The 17392-nt window shown below is 40.2% G+C and overlaps 2 protein-coding genes across 6 annotated transcripts in view; one reads left to right on the top strand and one right to left on the bottom strand.

Annotated features, from left to right (window-relative positions):
* The window catches only part of ZNF106 (zinc finger protein 106), a 43764-nt gene extending 42378 nt beyond the window's left edge, over nucleotides 1-1386 (bottom strand). For 3 of the 5 annotated variants that reach the window (XR_014513398.1, XR_014513399.1, XM_083449630.1), the window contains exon 1: nucleotides 1204-1386. The gene's annotated coding sequence lies outside the window, so the exon portion shown is untranslated. The remainder of the gene's footprint in view (nucleotides 1-1203) is intronic. The other 2 variants (XM_083449632.1, XM_083449631.1) reach the window with 2 other exon arrangements.
* Nucleotides 1387-1593: 207 nt separating this feature from the next.
* Nucleotides 1594-17392, top strand: part of SNAP23 (synaptosome associated protein 23) — a 22344-nt gene continuing 6545 nt past the window's right edge. Inside the window, exons 1-5 of the mRNA XM_083451264.1 lie at nucleotides 1594-2911; nucleotides 14483-14591; nucleotides 14951-14992; nucleotides 15432-15480; nucleotides 16390-16507. Of these exons, the coding sequence (XP_083307390.1) occupies nucleotides 14535-14591; nucleotides 14951-14992; nucleotides 15432-15480; nucleotides 16390-16507 (266 nt within the window). The 5' untranslated portion in view covers nucleotides 1594-2911; nucleotides 14483-14534. The remainder of the gene's footprint in view (nucleotides 2912-14482; nucleotides 14592-14950; nucleotides 14993-15431; nucleotides 15481-16389; nucleotides 16508-17392) is intronic.

Here is a 17392-nt window from a genome sequence, read left to right as displayed (position 1 = left end):
AGTGGTGCACAGTGCCTTCCATCAGCTTCAGTTGGTGACCCAGCTATGCTCTTATGTAGACAGAGATAACCTAACTTCTGTTGTCTATGCTCTGGTAACTTTTCCAATATTTTATACAAGGGGCTACTTTTGAAGACAGTTCAGACACTGTAGATGCAGAATTCAGTGGCTAGGTCGCTCACCAGGGAAAGATGGTCTGTGCACAGAACACCAATTCTGGCCTGACTGCACTGGCTACCAGATAGCTTCCGGGCCCAATTCAAAGTGCTGGATTTGGCCTAAGAAGCTTTATGCAGCTCAGAACCCAAATGCCTCAGGGTCTGCCTTTCTCCAAATGAACCAACCCAGACGTTAAGACTTGATATCACAGTAACTTGGGTCATAATTGACAATTACCAGTTTCAGACTTGAAAACAAACTACATATATACATATTACATTGTACTAATTGTACTATATATATACATATTAAATTGTACTAATTGTATTAAGGGCTATTCTCATTTGTTCTTTGTGGACTGCATTCATATCTGTTACATCGGACAACTCTTGAAAGACTTACAAGTTACACAAACACTTTTTAGAATGATCCAAGAAAATGTGTCAAACAACATTATGGAAGTATTGAAAAAAACTACACCTCTGAAGTATTCCCGAAACTGCCCCAAAGTTTCCACACCACAGCTTAAGAAGCACTAGCAGATGCCGCCGCATCCATTTGTAGCAGCATATTAAATGATATGCAAAACGTATACATTAATGTATACCTCCCCTTACTTTATAGGATGTTCCTAATTACAAGGCTGTCTGCATGGTGCGTACAAGTTGTGAAAGCTATAATGCAAGAAAATTGATGTCTCCGATATCACACACCCCCAACAAGGTTTCTAGGTTAGGCTTTTACTGCCACAAGTGGGGCTTTGTGTTAGTCCTCCAATGTGTGCTTCAAAAGTACAAAATCTCGCGCAAAGGCTGCTTGCACGCTGCCCTCCAGCCTTACGTGCTCGGAAACCCTAACAACTTCATTTAAGATGGTTCCCCCGAACTGCCCCATCCCACAAACAACCGTAGCTGTAGGTCTCGCATACTCGTGACCTACAGCCACCCCATCTACATTGCCGCCGTGCCTGCGCTTAATCTCAGCCTCTCCTCCTCCCCACGCACTGGAGAGCCAGGCACCGCCCGTCCACCTCTCAGTACTCACAGGTCGTACCCTCCTCACCCCGCTGCGTAGCCCAGGCCCATCGCCCAGCAAGATGGGCTGGCCACGGCCCCCTCCCTCCTCCGCCGCCTTCCCCGCTGCCGCCGCCGCCTCCTCCTCCTACTCCGGACACTTGCCGACCCGAAAGAGACCCGCGCCACAACGCAGGAAGCGCCCCATCGATTCAGCCAATCGGAAAGCCCAGACCGTACGCGCCTTTGCATTCTGGGAAGAGTAGTTTTAGCGCCTCACAGAACCCGACTCGGCGGCGCTCTTTCCGACGGGAAACGACTCTTGCGAGAGAAAATTGTGGCCACGGCCATAGGGCGCGGGGCATTTCGGGAGTTGTAGTTTTGCTCCCGGAGGCGGCGGAACTTGGGCACTTTCTGTTGAATTCGATTGGCGTTGCTTCCAGATGGCCGTGAGCGGTAGCAGGTTGTAAGGAATGGATCCTTCGTTGGGACGAGGACCCGCCGACGCAGTTCACAGTGGGGCGTCTTTCTAAGCTCCCTGAAATGCAGGGATTAGACATTATGATTCTTGGAGACGAAGCTTTTCATCCTCGAGAATTCAGCTATTAAACCTAAACTCAGCTGAATAAAAAAAAACCCTGCGTGCTCAGAGAAACCTGAAAGCTAACGCACAATATTTATTTATTTATTTATTTAGAGCAGACACAATACATATTTATTTTCTAAATTTATATCCCATTCACTGCAAAACAGCACGCAGGAAGGATCACATGAATTGCATTAAAAAAACTACATATAAAATACTTAAAACTAAAACACGTTCTTCCACCTGTCCTAAATGTCTTCAGTCAACGCACAAATCTTTATTAATTACACTTTAGTGGGAGAAAGTTGTAATGATTTGCTATTGCCCTTCCAGCCAGTACATGGGACTTTAAGGAGATTTCTTTATTCCTTGCTTAAGTCTGCTTATTATCATATTGTTATGTTCAGAGAAGAATCTGGAAAATTCAGCTATGTCGATCGTAGAGGTAGACACACGTCTCAAAAACCTAAACGTAGATTAGCCTATATATCGAAAAGCAAGGACGTCTCCACCGCAGGTGTCTGACCTGATGCAACGATTGCCACCGACTTTGGCACTTTGAATCCATAACCAACTAACGGAGTGGAAAGGAGAACGCCAGCAGAAACAACTCTCTAGATGAGCAGCCGTCTTAGTGTTATGGCAGCAAAATGGAGAGTCTTGTGACACCTGAGAGATCAACAAAGTTGTTATAAAGTGTTTGTGGACTACTGTGCATTGCGTTAGATGCAAGAAGCGTTACCCAGAGTTATAGGTATGTGTGCACAAGTTTGGGAGGGGAGGTTATAGAAAGCGAGGCCAGATGGAAACCGAATGCAGAAAACCAAACAGGGATTACTGTATTGGTGTTCTGGAAAGCGAAAGGAGGACGCGGAGTTTGACAGTCACTCGCTTTCGCCAATAACTCTAAGCGGAAGCGACTAATGCAATCCTGAGGGGGGGTTGCGGAGGAGGCGGGTGTTGTTGTCAAGGAGCGAGGAGGAGACACCTCGTCGGTCAAGAAGGAACTGGAGGGCGGAGGCTGTGAGGAAGTAGCCCGGGTGGGGCTTGGCCGAGCGAAGGGGCCCCCGCAGACTCGAGGCAGAGCGGAAGGCCCGAGCTCCCGGGTGCGGGGCTGGAGAGGAGGGCGAGGGCTGGTCGACTCCGAAGCCGTGTAGGTGAGCCTCGAAAGGGAAAGCAAGGAGCGGGCAGCGTGGGGCGGCGGCGGGGAATCCGGGGGTGGGGAGAAGCGGGCTCGCCGAGTACGTGTGAATGAGTGCAGCGGCGTGCAAGGGAAGGTGCGAGTGCGGGGTCTGCTCGAAGGGGAGGTCGGGCGAGGTGCCGGAGGGAGGTGGGGCGCTCGAGGTGCCCGGGAAAGGAAGGGGCCGGCTGGGCGTCTCTCGGCTTCATACACACATATATACAGGGTATATATCTATATATAATGGTCGGCTGGGCTGGAGCTGAACCTGGGCGAGGATCTGCGGCGAGTGGCCCAGGAATGCGGGCGGATGAGGAGCCCTGCGGAAGGGAAGAAGGAAGGAGGAGAGAGGGAGAGGCGGATAGTGCAGGAAGCGGCGAGGAGGGAGGGAGAGGCAGAAGCGCCGCTCTCGCATCCCCGGCAGCGGAGGGAACTCGGCGGGGGAAGCTGCCCGGCCGCCCCTTCCCGGCTTCCGGGGTGCCTGCCTGGGACTGGCCCCGCTTGGTCTGGCGAGTTAGGGATTCGTGAAGGAAATGTGGCCAACTGGCTTCTTCTCCCCAGAGCTGCCCTATATTTCATGCTATATCATTGCTACATAAGGTGTGAATCCTTTTTCTGAGCCCTTAATTCCTGATGGTGGTTTAGAATGGAAAGGCACTTAAGGGAGAAGGTACGGTGACTTCTGTTTTGGGGCGTTCCCAGCAGAGGGTACATAAAACAAGTGAGTCGGCATTTCAGAGTAATAGCAGTAGCTGGTTTGTGGAAAACAAGAGTTTAAGGCATACTTTTATCCTTCACAGTATGCTCCACAATTGAAAGTTCACTCAGGAGTCAGTGCTGTAGGGCACCTGCAAAGGCCCACACCAAAGCAGGGTCTGCTGGTCTTTTTCCTCCTTGCTGTTACTGCTTTTCTATGTGCCCTCTCTAAGAAATGCCATTCGTTTAAAACACATGACTTCTCCCAAAGAATCCTGGGAACTGTGGTAAGTACACAGTCCAGGAGTATGGTCAAGGGCAAGGAGAGCAGCTTCCACTCATTCTCAACTTCAGGGCAGTTGTACACATTACCCCAAGAAGCAAAAGGCAAATGACTGGGCAGTGTCAGAGTGGCTGGAAGAAAATATTGTCCAAATCTGGACCCAGCACTAGGTTGAAAGCCTTTACATCTTCATAATGCTGAGAACATGATATAACTTGAATCTTTGGTAAGGTATATGAAGTAGATTGGGCAATATGGACCTATTCATCTTATTTCCAATAATTCATTTCTGTCCATGCTTTCTACTCTTTTGCTATTTCCTGCTCTTCTATTCTCCCATATGGTTCCCCATTTCCCCTTCTACTTGATCTTTTCTAACTCCTCCCACTTCTTTTTTCTACTCTTCACCCCATGTCTTTTGTACATAGAGATAACTATTAACTATTATATGTAAACATGCTCCTTCCTCCCTTGAATGCACAGCCCTGTGCAGCAGCGTCTGATCAAAGAGCAGTCTCCCCTCATCCTCTACCCATTCAGTACATTATAAACTATTCCAGAGGCTGTGTTGGCTATTCTCCATCTGGTTCATAGTCCTTCTGAGGACTATATTTGCCATCAGCTTTGGTATCTCAACAGTTTGGTAGCCAAACTGTTAGTGAAATATAGAGCACAACTTTTTCAGAACCCTACAAAAGTTGCTTGCAGGAATCCCTGGTAATCACAGTTTCCAGGGATGAGCAGGAAATTACAAGGCTCCCATAAGCTTGCCTTCTTGTATGACTTGAGGTCTTGTTCACACATAGTACTGGCCTCTCTTGCTACCATACACATTTACAGTGGTACCTCTGGTTACGTACTTCATTCGTTCTGGAGGTCCGTTCTTAACCTGAAACTGTTCTTAACCTGAAGCGCCACTTTAGCTAATGGTGCCTCCCACTGCTGCTGCGTCGCCACCGCACGATTTCTGTTCTCATCCTGAAGCAAAGTTCTTAACCTGAGGTACTATTTCTGGGTTAGCAGCGTCTGTAACCTGAAGCGTATGTAACCTGAGGTACCACTGTATCTCCTTAAGAGTTATGGTAGTCTGCAGGCCTACGCATCCAGCGCTATCAGCTTACTTTCATATGTTAGCACCCCCACAACATTTGCCATTCCTGAGTTTTATTCCCTGCTCTTGTTTCTTAATGTAGTCATACTCTTAAGAATACTACAAATAGTAGTCTAAACGTTTTTAACTTAGATGCATACATACTCAGTTCTGTTTCGTTTTGACGATTAGGACTGGGATCCAAGTAGCCCCTTGTGAATGTTGAAGGCAACTTTATGCATGCATAGAGGATGTAGCAATTTTCCTTTCCAGCCACAACCCTTCCATTGCATTGAGTGCCAAGCTGGAGAGTCTCCAGACTTTCAGGCTAAGTGCTTTGAGGGAAGGTAATGGGCTGAGGGGAAAGGGGGAACTGAATAGCCTCAGTGCATTCAGCCTTTAAGACCCAGTTTAGAGAGGAAAAATGAACATCAGGAATAATTTGATGATCCATGGCGCTGACTGTCATATTCTACTTACAGTTTTAATATATACAAAATACTTGAGCCATGAGGTCTGCCATGAGAATTGCTTCAATGTTCCAACTAACCTAAATAACCTTTCTAATAACATTATTTATATTGCACAATTGCTTCTATCATACACTTCAGAGTAAGTCACAAAGCCGTAAAAGCTATTTACTCAGGAAGTGTTGTGTTTGTGACTTCTTCAGAGTAAGTTACAAAGCAATAAAAGATATTTATTCAGGAAGTGTTCTGTTTAAAGATATAGGCTGTGATGCAAATCTCTATGTTCACATGTTTCCAATCCCCCTTTGCACAGTGCATGCTACCAAAGTTGGTGCTCTTTTTCTTTCTGCACAGCAGTCGCTTGTGACTGCTGAGTAACTTCTTAACAAAATTTGGGGAACTCAGGTGGGGATTAAAAGTGATGTGAAAGGGTGCATTTATAAATTAAAATTAAAATTCCCCTGCAAGTGGAAGTACTTATACTCTGGTGAGGAGCTGTTTCACTTCTGGCACCATGAATATCAATACAAAAGATAGCTCTTTAGCAACAGAATGCTTGCTAATATCATAAGGGGAATTCATTGCTGGGGATTTTAGTAATTCCAGCATTGGCTGTCTTCTAGCACTATTGCGCTGTTTCATTTTTGTTGACCAAGAAGTTGAGAGAGAGCGCCTTACATCAACATGAAAGTATGCAGTCACTTGACTCAGCTTTATAAAAGAAGTTTCCTCCCTAAGAAGAAGCCGATTTGTGGGGAATTAGTTGTTCCACTATTGGGACGCGGGTGGCGCTGTGGGTAAAACCTCAGTGCCTAGGACTTGCCGATCGCATGGTCGGCGGTTCGAATCCCCGCGGCGGGGTGCGCTCCCTTTGTTCAGTCCCAGTGCCTGCCAACCTAGCAGTTCGAAAGCACCTCCGGGTGCAAGTAGATAAATAGGGACCGCTTACCAGCGGGAAGGTAAACGGCATTCCGTGTGCTGCGCTGGCTCGCCAGATGCAGCTTGTCACGCTGGCCACGTGACCCGGAAGTGTCTGCGGACAGCGCTGGCTCCCGGCCTCTAGAGTGAGATGAGCGCACAACCCTAGAGTCTGGCAAGTCTGGCCCAAACGGGCAGGGGTACCTTTACCTTTAGTTGTTCCACTACTAACTGTATTTTGGATTGTATCTTGGATTATGGAGACCTGTTTGCTCATGGAAGTTACTCTTACATTCAATGATCAAATCAAGTAACATACTTGCTTTTGTATAAATGCAGTCTCCATAACTGCTTCTGTAACTTTGGGTCTTTGGGTCTTTTCTAAGGTAGGTGCAGGTATTTGGAGTTCCTTTGCTGTAGAATACATGAAAACTACCTCCAAGACAATGTTCTTTTTTTTTTTTTTTTAAATTTTTTATTTTTTCCAGTGCAAAATCATAACAAAAATTACAAACATTGAATCCAAAAAAATACTATACAAACAAACAAAACGGAACATACAAAAAAAAACAAACAGAAAAAAGGGGAACAAAACAAAATCAAACGAAAACGAAAAAGCACACATTTACAGGAAAACAAAACATATCACTACATACATTTACACATAATGACTTCCTTCCTTTGTTCTAAAACCTCAGTAAATTTACTCTTACTGTATTGTTGTGTCTGGTTAAATTACTTTCATCTTTATACTTTTTTTTTTTTTATATATATGTACACCATTTTTTTCCCTTTAACCCTGTAAAGCATCATTCATTACATACCGATATACTTACTCCAGAACAATGTTTTTTCATATACTCTTTTGCACAACCCCATTCTTTTAATAATTTCTGGTCCGATTGTCCCCTTATAAATGCTGTGAGTCTTGCCAGATTTATGTATTCACAAAATTTAGTTTGCCAATCTTTCACTGATGGAATTTTCCTCCCTTTCCAGTTTTTTGCTATAAGCATCCTGGCAGCTGTTGTTGCATAAAGGAACACTTTCCTTTGATTTTCGGGAATATCGTTTGTAATTAAGCCTAAAAGGAATGCCTCTGGTTTTTTACTGAAAGATATTTTAAACATCTTTTTGAGTTCTTCGTAAATTTCGTTCCAGAATTGTTTAATAGGTCGGCATTCCCACCACATGTGAAACATTGTTCCTATTTCTTTTTTACATCTCCAACAGGTATTCGAATTTAATTTATAAATTTTAGCCAATTTAACCGGAGTTAAGTACCATTGGTACACCATTTTCATAAAGTTTTCTCTTATTATGTAACATGCCGTGAACTTAATATCATGTTTCCATAATTTCTCCCATTGTTCTAGCCGAATCACATATCCTATATCACATGCCCATTTGATCATAACTTCTTTTACTTCTTCATCCTTTAATTCCCATTCTAATAAGAAATTATACATTTTGGATATATATTTTTTTGAGTTTTGTAATAATACTTTTTGTAATTTTGATTCATCTTTTTCAAATCCTATTGTTTTATCCTGATTGAATATTTGTGCAATTTGGTGATATTGAAACCATGTAGTACAGTATTGGGTCACCTCTTCATATGGTCTTAATTTTAGTTGGCCCTGTTCTTCCTTTAGGAGCTGCTGGTATGTCGCCATTTTTCCTATAGTATTTTTCTTTTTAACAGATGTTACTTCTAACGGTGAGACCCACCATGGGGTTTTCGGTTCTAACAACCTTCTATATCTCACCCAGACCTTGTATAATGCATTTCTAATTACGTGGTTTAGGAATTCTTTATGTACTGCCACTTTGTTATAAATTAAATAGGCATGCCAACCATATCTGTTGTTCCATCCCTCCAAATCCAAAATGTCACTGTTATCCAATTTGATCCAATCCTTGATCCAAGTAAAGCATGCCGCGTCATGATATAATCTCAGGTCTGGGAGTCCAAAACCTCCCCTCTCTTTTGTGTCGGTTAGTAATTTATATTTGATCCGTGGCTTTTTGCCTTGCCAAATAAACTTTGTTAGGTCCGTTTTCCATTTTTTAAAACAATCATCTTTACCTATTATGGGAATCATTTGAAAAAGGAACAAGAGTTTTGGTAAAATATTCATTTTAATAGCCGAAATTCTACCCCAGAGTGTTAAATTCAGTCTTGTCCAAGTTTCCATTTCTCTTTTTGTTTCTTCCCAGTTTTTTTTATAATTATCTTCAAACAAATTTATATTTTTCATTGTTATTTGTATTCCTAGATATTTCACTTTTTTTACAATTTGTAATCCAAATTTTTCTACCAGTTCCTTTTTCTCTTGATCTCCCATGTTTTTTACCATTAGTTTCGTTTTTTCTTTATTCAAGGCAAAACCTGAGACCCTTCCAAAGTTTCCCATTTTTTCTAGAGCCTTTGCTATGCTTTCCTTTGGGTTTTCCACCATTAAGACTAAATCATCTGCAAATGCCCTTATTTTGTATATTTTCTCTCCTAGGGATATTCCATTTATTTCTTGGTCCAGTCTGATTTCTTGATTTAATATTTCCAAAACCAAAATAAATAATAATGGTGAAAGCGGGCACCCTTGTCTGGTGCCCTTCTGTATTTTAAAATAATCAGTTGTGTCATTATTTATTATTATATTTGCTTCTTGTTGTTCATAAATTGCTTTTAGCCCTCTTGTAATTTGGTCCCCCATGTCCATCTGGTCTAATAATATTTTTAGAAATTTCCATGATACTTTGTCAAACGCCTTTTCCGCGTCCACAAAAACAAAGGCTACCTTCTTACTCGGTTTCATGTCTAAATACTCGATCATATCAATCACTGTTCTTATGTTATCACTCATTTTCCTGCCCGGCAAGAACCCTGCCTGCTCTTTATTTATGCAATCCTGCAAAACTGTCTTTAATCTTGTTGCCAATATTTGTGCGTAGATCTTATAATCATTATTTAGTAATGATATTGGTCTGTAATTGGTTATAAACTCTTTATTTCGTCCTTGTTTTGGGATTACTACTATGTGAGCCTGTTTCCAGGTGTTGGGAATCTTCCCGTCTTCTAGTATTCTATTTAAGAGTGTTTTCATAGGTGATAATAATGGTTCTTCTAATTTTTTGTAATGTATTGCAGTAAGACCATCTGGACCTGGTGATTTTCCCAGTTTCATCTTAATTATCGCTTGATGAAGCTCTGTCGTGGTTATTGGGGAGTTTAGATCTTGAATCTTTTCTTTCTTAATTTTAGGTATATCCTTTCCATATAAATACTTTTTTATTTCATCCTCTGTCTCATTTCCTGCTTTATATAGCTTATTATAATATTTTATAAAGCACTTTTTAACTTCTTCAGGATTATCTAAAGTTCTCCCTTCTTCCACTATTTTATCAATCAGTTTTTCCTTTTGTCTTTTTTTCAATTGCCAGGCTAGCATCTTTCCGGGTTTATTTGCAAATTCGAACGACCTTTGTTTCATCCATTTAATATTATCCTCAATCTCACTATTTAATATTGCTGAAGCCTGGGTTTGTAATATTTTTAGTTTTTGGTTTATTAGTTCATTTTTTGGTTGTTTTGTTAATAATTTTTCATTTATTCCTATTTCTTTCCTTATTTGTTCTAGTTTTTGCTCTCTGATTCTTTTCCTTATTGCACTTTGTTGTATGTAAAAGCCTCTTATGAAAGCTTTACTAGCATCCCATATTGTCCTGATGTCTGTATCCTGTTCTTTATTTAATTCAAAAAATTCTTTCATTAGTTCTTGCGCTTTTTTCACAATCTTTTCGTCATTTAATATTCTTTCATTAAGTCTCCATCTTTTGTTAGTTTTCTTGTAATCCTTTAATTCTAATGTGACTGGGTTGTGATCTGTAATAATTTTGGTCTGTATTTCTGCTTTTTTAATTTTAGTTGTTAAATTATTTGATACCCATATGCTGTCAATTCTGCCGGCTGATTTTTTTACTTCCGAGAAATGTGTATACTGTCTTTCTCCTGGGTTTTTATATCTCCATGTGTCAATCAAATTTAAGTTTTCTACCATCTGAAAGAAGGTGTCTGGGAGTCTGCCTTTTTTTGATTTTCTTTCCCTCTCTGTCCTATCTAATTCTATTGATGTGACACCATTTAGGTCTCCCATCAGAATAATTTCCTCTTCTATAAATTCCAGTAAGTTAGCTTCTACTTTCCTGAAAAATTCTGTTTTGTTTCCATTCGGTGCATAAACTCCTACTATAATTAAATGTTCTTTACCTTTTGTTATTTTTACCCCTAATAATCTACCTTCATCATCCTTAAAGATTTTTTTTGCGTCTAGTTTAGGGTTCACATAGATCACAATTCCCCTTTTCTTTTTCACATCTGAGGATATAAATTCTTGACCCAATCTCTTGTTTTCTAACACCCTTCTGTGCTTTCTAGTCACATGGGTCTCCTGCAAGCATATGATATCCCATTGTTCTTTCCTCAATACATGTCCTATTTTATTTCTCTTCCTCTTATCATTTAAACCGTTAACATTCCAAGATATAATTTTTAGGTTCATTAATCTTTATTTATTATCTACAAAGGTTTCATTGAGTGAATAAGAGAAAAGAAAAAAAAGAAAGAGAAAAAGACTCACAATTTTTTAGAATTTTGATATTATGTTTCTTCCAATCTCCCCCCCCCCCCCCCGATACCCACTTGTCTCTCTATGCTTCTTATGGTGTCTGCATAGCTTCCTCTTGGTCCAGTGTCGGATCTCCAGTTAGTTCTTTTTTATACTTCCTCCAGAATTTTCCCAGCTCGTCTACTGATCTAAAAGTTTTTCTTCTGTCCTTGTATGTGAAGGTGATGCCCTCAGGGAATTCCCACCGGAATCTAATCGAATTCTTCTTGAGTGCTTCTGTTACTGTCTTATAGTTCTGCCTTTTCTTCAAGATTCTTTTTGGAATTTCCTTGAATATTTTGATAGGCCTATCTTCTATTATTAACTTTGCTTGTCCTTTTTGATGTAATATTCTGTCCTTTAAAAGTCTTGAATTGAAAAAGATTAAGCAATCTCCTGGCCCTTTATAAGTGTCCGATCTTTCTGATTTGATCCTGAAGATTTTATCAATATCCAATAGCATCTCTTCTACTTCTACTCCCAACCAATTTGCAATCTCCTGTGATAGTTTCTCTTGAATTTTTCATTATTTGGAGTTCCTTTGCTGTAGAATACATGAAAACTACCTCCAAGACAATGTTCATACCCACACATTCTTCTTTTCAAATTATCTTTGAATGTGACAACTACTAAAGTTTTGAACAACAAAGCAGAAGCAAACTACAAAATGAAGTCAAAATGAAGTCAAATTTATACTGGTTCACCTGTTGTAGCTTTTAAAAAAAATATTCTGGGGAGGGTAGTTTGAAAGCTGTGGAGGTTTTGATTTGTAGTGTAGATAGTAGATACTGCTGTTACTTAACTCTAGAAGGCCTTCCTAAGTAGTATTTAGGCTGTTTCAAGTGTTAAACAAGCAAAGCAATCAACATTCTGTTCCTGTGCTATCTGAAAGAGCAGCAATAACACTATTGTCCTTGTAGCATATTTAGGAAGCTGATAAAAAGGACAGGAAGAGATGTTGAGTGGTGTCTTTGTTTTCACATTTATTTACTTTTTAGTCAGTGTAAAGTAATAGGGAAATAACTTCTCTGCTGCAAAATAGTACTAGAGCTACCACAAATGTTGTTGGTAGCTAATGTGTTGCAAAATTCTTGGATCCTTCAGGCTTCTGATGAGATTTACATGTGCAACTTCAAAAAAATCTCCGTTTGTGATATTCTGCTAAATATTCCTGATGCTCTTCTTAGTTAAATTTGTATTGTTCAAATACATGTGGCAAGAGGCAGGGAACCTCCTCCAACCATTGTGAGCCATTTTGACAGATTGGTGGGTCTGCCCACCTGTCAAATCACTTGATGTCACCCTTTAAAAAAAATCTGAGTCATGAGAGCATAATGGAACAAAAAGTTTATTTTAAAAACGTTTAACATTCAATAGGCAACATGCATGTCTGGGGGAAGGTTTTAAAAATGCCCAGACAACATATCAGGAGAGCTAAGACAAGCTAGGAAGAAATGATAGATTGTGAGGAGGAATGTAAAGGTAAAGACGGAGGATGGAATCTTTGTGTCAGGTTCGGGGGATGGGAGTGGAATGCTTTAAACTTTAAAGGGAAGAGCTGTGACAAAATCCTGTGGGCTGTGCACGACATGAAAATTAACCAAATTTTAACTGATGTTATCGACTCATTAAAATTGCCTGCCACCCTGGAAGCTAGGTATGGGTGGACATTTTCAGAGGAACCTATTGCTTCTGAGGAAGATACGACATTGTTTCTGAATTATTATTACTGTGGTCATTTTGTTTGTTGCGCTGTGGTCTAAACCACTGAGCCTCTTGGGCTTGCCGATCGGAAGGTATGAGGTTTGAATCCGCATGATGGGGTGAGCTCCCATTGCTCTGTCCCAGCTCCTGCTAGCCTAGCAGTTCAAAAGCACACCAGTGCAAGTAGATAAATATGTACTGCTGTGGCGGGAAGGTAAACGGCGTTTCCCTTGCTCTGGCACTTGTCAATGTGTTCCGTTGTGCCAGAAGCAGTTTAGTCATGCTGGCCACATGACCAGGAAAGCTGTATGCAGACAAATGCCAGCTCCCTTGGCCTGAAGGAGAGATGAGCTCCACAACCCCATAGTCGCCTTTGACTGGACTTAACCATCCAGGAATCCTTTACCTTACCTTTTTGCCTTATTGTTGAAAGTTGTGATTATGGCAACTTTTTAGGGAGGCCATAATGCTTTCTCTATGGGAAGTGCCAATGTAATTTTTTATATTCTGATTTGATTCCCTGATTGTATTTTTCTCTCTCAAGAACTAGAGGGCCGTAAATCAACAAAATTATATCTTCTGAAGAAGATACTAATTGAAAAAGATAGCATTGCACAAAGGAATAGCAGTTCATTTTTTAGGATTACGGCAACAAAATCCAGCTTTAAATTGTATAGCAATTATAATGATTTATAAGAAAAAAAAGAGGGAGTAGGGGTGTTTTTTGTTGAAGTCTTAACAACATAGTGCTAAAAATCAAGGGGAAACACAGGGTGTTTTAAGGAGCTGAAATCACTGTTGCCAGCAAGCCTCAAATTCCTAAGATAGTAAACAACTGAGGCAGAGTAACAATAATTAATACCTTCTGACTCCAGGGTGGAAGAACAAACTTGATTTTTGTTTGTGGTAGAAATTGGGAAACATCTTTTCTGCATGTGGGTAATCATGTCATTCTGCCTCTGCATACTCCATATTCTCCATTCCCTCCTAGATTCACCTTTGTAGGTTAACATAGCAATTTTGCCTCCTGTGCTTTCATTTCAACAGAAATGAAACCATTTAAAACAGTTAAATATTTGCCTTCCTCAAATGTGCTGTCTTGGACTAGACTAGAGCAAAAAATCTAGAGGGCTCAGAATTACAGAGGCTAAATGTGAGGCACAAAGAATTAGGGAGTGTTAAGATGTGGATGAGGTGGGGGCTTTACAGCCTCCCATTTCCTTTGTTTTGTCCCAGCTGCTGCACTTGGTATATGATATAAGAATGTGTTTTGCTTTGGGGTGAATGGGTTACACTTGTTATTTGTGTCTTGCCTGATTCCAGCTATTATAGTTATCTTTCAGATCAGGTTACCGAAAAATAGGGCTGGGCTAAACTTGGTCTTTTCTCATTCCTTCATTTGACTAATCAAGTACAAGTGCAAAACCTCATTTAAACTTCTTACTGACTGAGGTGCCTGGGTGAATGGACACTGTTTTTACTAAATTATACCTTTTAAGCAATCAACATATCTCCAATAGGAGCTATTTCATTATGGCTTTTCCCTATATATTCCAGTCATTGATTGATATTGAAATTTTGAATTGTGTGTTCCTTGTCCTGAGAATTGAGCTGAATGTAAATATAATAGGAACTGTGTTACCACATCTTTAGAGCACTTGTATCGTTTGACATTTATTAGAATTCTGCTTGTAAATAATGTATTCTTTGTTACAGAGGAAATACCATTGTTTGTGTATAGTCAGAGATCAGAAAATAAGTGTTAATCATGGCTGAGCTGTCGCCTGATGAAATTCAACTGAGAGCCCATCAAGTTACAGATGAGGTAATTTCATTAGATTATTCTCTTTCTCCTGTGCTTGTGTAGTGGAAAGTAGACCTCATATTAAAGAAAGCTATTTAGGATGCACAAAGCCCATCATAGTAAATGAGATTTGTTGTCCAAAATGGTTTCTGTACCACTGAAGAAAAAACCTCTCTTAATACGTCAAGCTTTTAATTTAGAAAACAAAAATACTGTTTTCAGAATATTGCTATTTGAAATGAACAATATAACCTAGTAGGATCTATTTAGGTTCAGGAATATAACATCATGCTCAGTTACATGAAACTCTGTATATAGTGTGATTACTAAATGTCCTTATAAGTCCATATGGCTGAAAATAAATCTCTTTTTTGTTTTAGTCTTTGGAAAGCACAAGGAGAATTCTTGGCCTGGCCATTGAGGTAAGGAAAAGCTTTTGCGGTAGTGAGGGATGAGGAAGAACAAATCAAACTGTTTGAGAGCAGTTCATTCCTGCAGTTCTGTTCCCAGCTGTTGCTATTTTTAAAGCATGTGGGTGCCATTATGAGGCATGTGTAGATGATGACTATGGGTGGAACAGCTTTGAACTTCAAATATTTGCATTGCTGCTGTATTTAGGGTTCAAATTCAAAATAAATTAGCTGTCAGATACTTGCATCTGAATTGCTCATCTTCTGCAAGATTCTAAACATACTTTTACAAAAAATGGACTTCCTTGAGGTTTACATGGTACTAATGCAAATATTGTACTCTTCACTAGAAACTCTGTGGAATGGCCTGTTGTAGTCCAAACTTGTGTCCAATTCTAGCATTAGATTTTGCTGGTTTTGTATCTCCTATCATTTTTTTTCTTCCTTACAGTCCCAAGATACAGGAATCAAAACCCTCACCATGCTAGATGAACAAGGGGGTGAGTTGTGCATGTGTAATAATAGATAGATAGATAGATAGATAGATAGATGATAGATAGAGTGATGGCTCTTACATTGGCTTGCTCAATACGATCTTTGTTGGTTTCAGCCTGGAATACAAAACATAGCGTAACACTGCTACTAAACTAGAAAGATTAAAACAAGCTGTTTATATCATTCAACCATTTCTTCAAGAGCTGGATTAGAATAAGTTTGTTTGGTAGTATTATGGCTCGGGTTATCTAAAATATATTGCGTGCAGCATGCAGTATTTTTTTACTTCAGTTTTGAGACCTGAGGCACATGAATATTGTTTCTTCCTTCAACTTAAGATCCCGGGATGAGTTGCAACATTAAAACACAACATTAAAAACAGTTTAAAACAAATTGCAATAATAAAAAATAAGGTGCTTTCTAAAACTATGCACCTCAAGTGTCAAAAGCCAAGGTAAATAGGTGTGTCTTCAGCATCCTCCGGAAGCTGTATAATGAAGGTGCCAGATGCACCTCTGGGGAGGAAGTTCCACAGCTTAGGGGCCTCCACAGAGAATGCCCTCTCTTGCTCCCCCACCCCAAACCTCTGAGGGTGAAGGAACTACCAAGAGGGCCCCCTCTGCTGAACTCAGCATCCGAGAGTGTCTGTAGGGAAGAAGGCGGTCTTTCAGATATTTGGGGCCTGAGTCCACCCAGGTGTGGATACTGGTGTGATTCACTTGCATATTATTGGTATTCAAAAAAAGTTTCTCTTGCAACTCCAAAGATACTTTTTAATGCATTTCCTCGGGAGTCCCCCCCCCCTTTTTTAAAGAAGCATTTTGAATACAAACCGTTAAAGTTCTCATCTGAAGATCAAGCATCTTGCAGCACTTAAGTTCTCTAAAATTCCTTTTTCTTTATACTTTCCTTAGAACAGTTAACCCGTATAGAAGAAGGAATGGACCAGATAAACAAAGACATGAGAGAAGCTGAGAAGAACTTGACAGAGCTCAACAAGTGTTGTGGTCTCTGTGTCTGTCCTTGCAATAGGTCAGTTAAAGGCAGGTTGATGAATTCCAGAATTCAAGGGGGGAAATTGAGGCCATTGAGAAATGCTCAGAAGATCAAGATTGGGAGTTTTTTTAAAACTGGGGTGCTTTAGACTATTTCCCCAAGTTTAAGTGGAAGTTCTAATTTTTTTAGTAGTACAAATTCCTTGAACTTGATTATGTGTAAGGGCAAAAGAAAAAGTAACAATAAATGCTTGGATGACCTTAGTTACCACTATTGAATGTTTGCGTATATATTGCTCAGTGCCAGTATTGTTTGTTACTGTTAAACTAATACCTGGTTGGTATGGTTAAGGTACAGATTTCACACACACAAACACACAGTAGGTTGACTAGAAGCAAGGAATATTTGGAAATGCTTTGAGAGCTTGGCAGGCAGGAGTATGATATACATTCTAAATACCTCTTTTCTTCTTCCTTTTGCTATCACATTCTAACTCCTTTTTCCTGGAGAGTGCTTAGCTTGTTTGAGGGCTTTTGTGATAGTTCTAAATAGTCTTATTTTGACATATGTACATTTGAGAGATCTGTATGGAATCTATTTCAGTTTGCTTAAGTAGAGGAAGAGGGACAATATAACCTTCTTCTAGTAATTGTGGGATGGTCTGGCCTTAACACAAGTAGTGAATACAGCACTCACGGAATTAAGTTTCAGTACTAACCCCACTTACATGGAAGTGACCCCCAATTGAATTTAGTAGAATCTTCTTCTGAGTAGACGAGGGTTGCAGTTTTAATTGTTTTCTCCTTCTCCCTGTGTTAGGGTTAAGCTGCTTTCCCCCCCTAAACACAAACATAATCTCAGCTGTACTTTTGAAATAGTTTGTTTGCTAACAACTATTTATCTGTTTGCTGGTCTTACTGC

Source organism: Podarcis tiliguerta, assembly GCF_965153285.1.
Source record: "Podarcis tiliguerta genome assembly, chromosome: 1".
NCBI classification, from domain to species: Eukaryota; Metazoa; Chordata; class Lepidosauria; order Squamata; family Lacertidae; genus Podarcis; species Podarcis tiliguerta.
The sequence above is the reverse complement of the archived record's forward strand: the minus strand, read 5'-3'. Positions and strand labels throughout refer to the sequence as shown.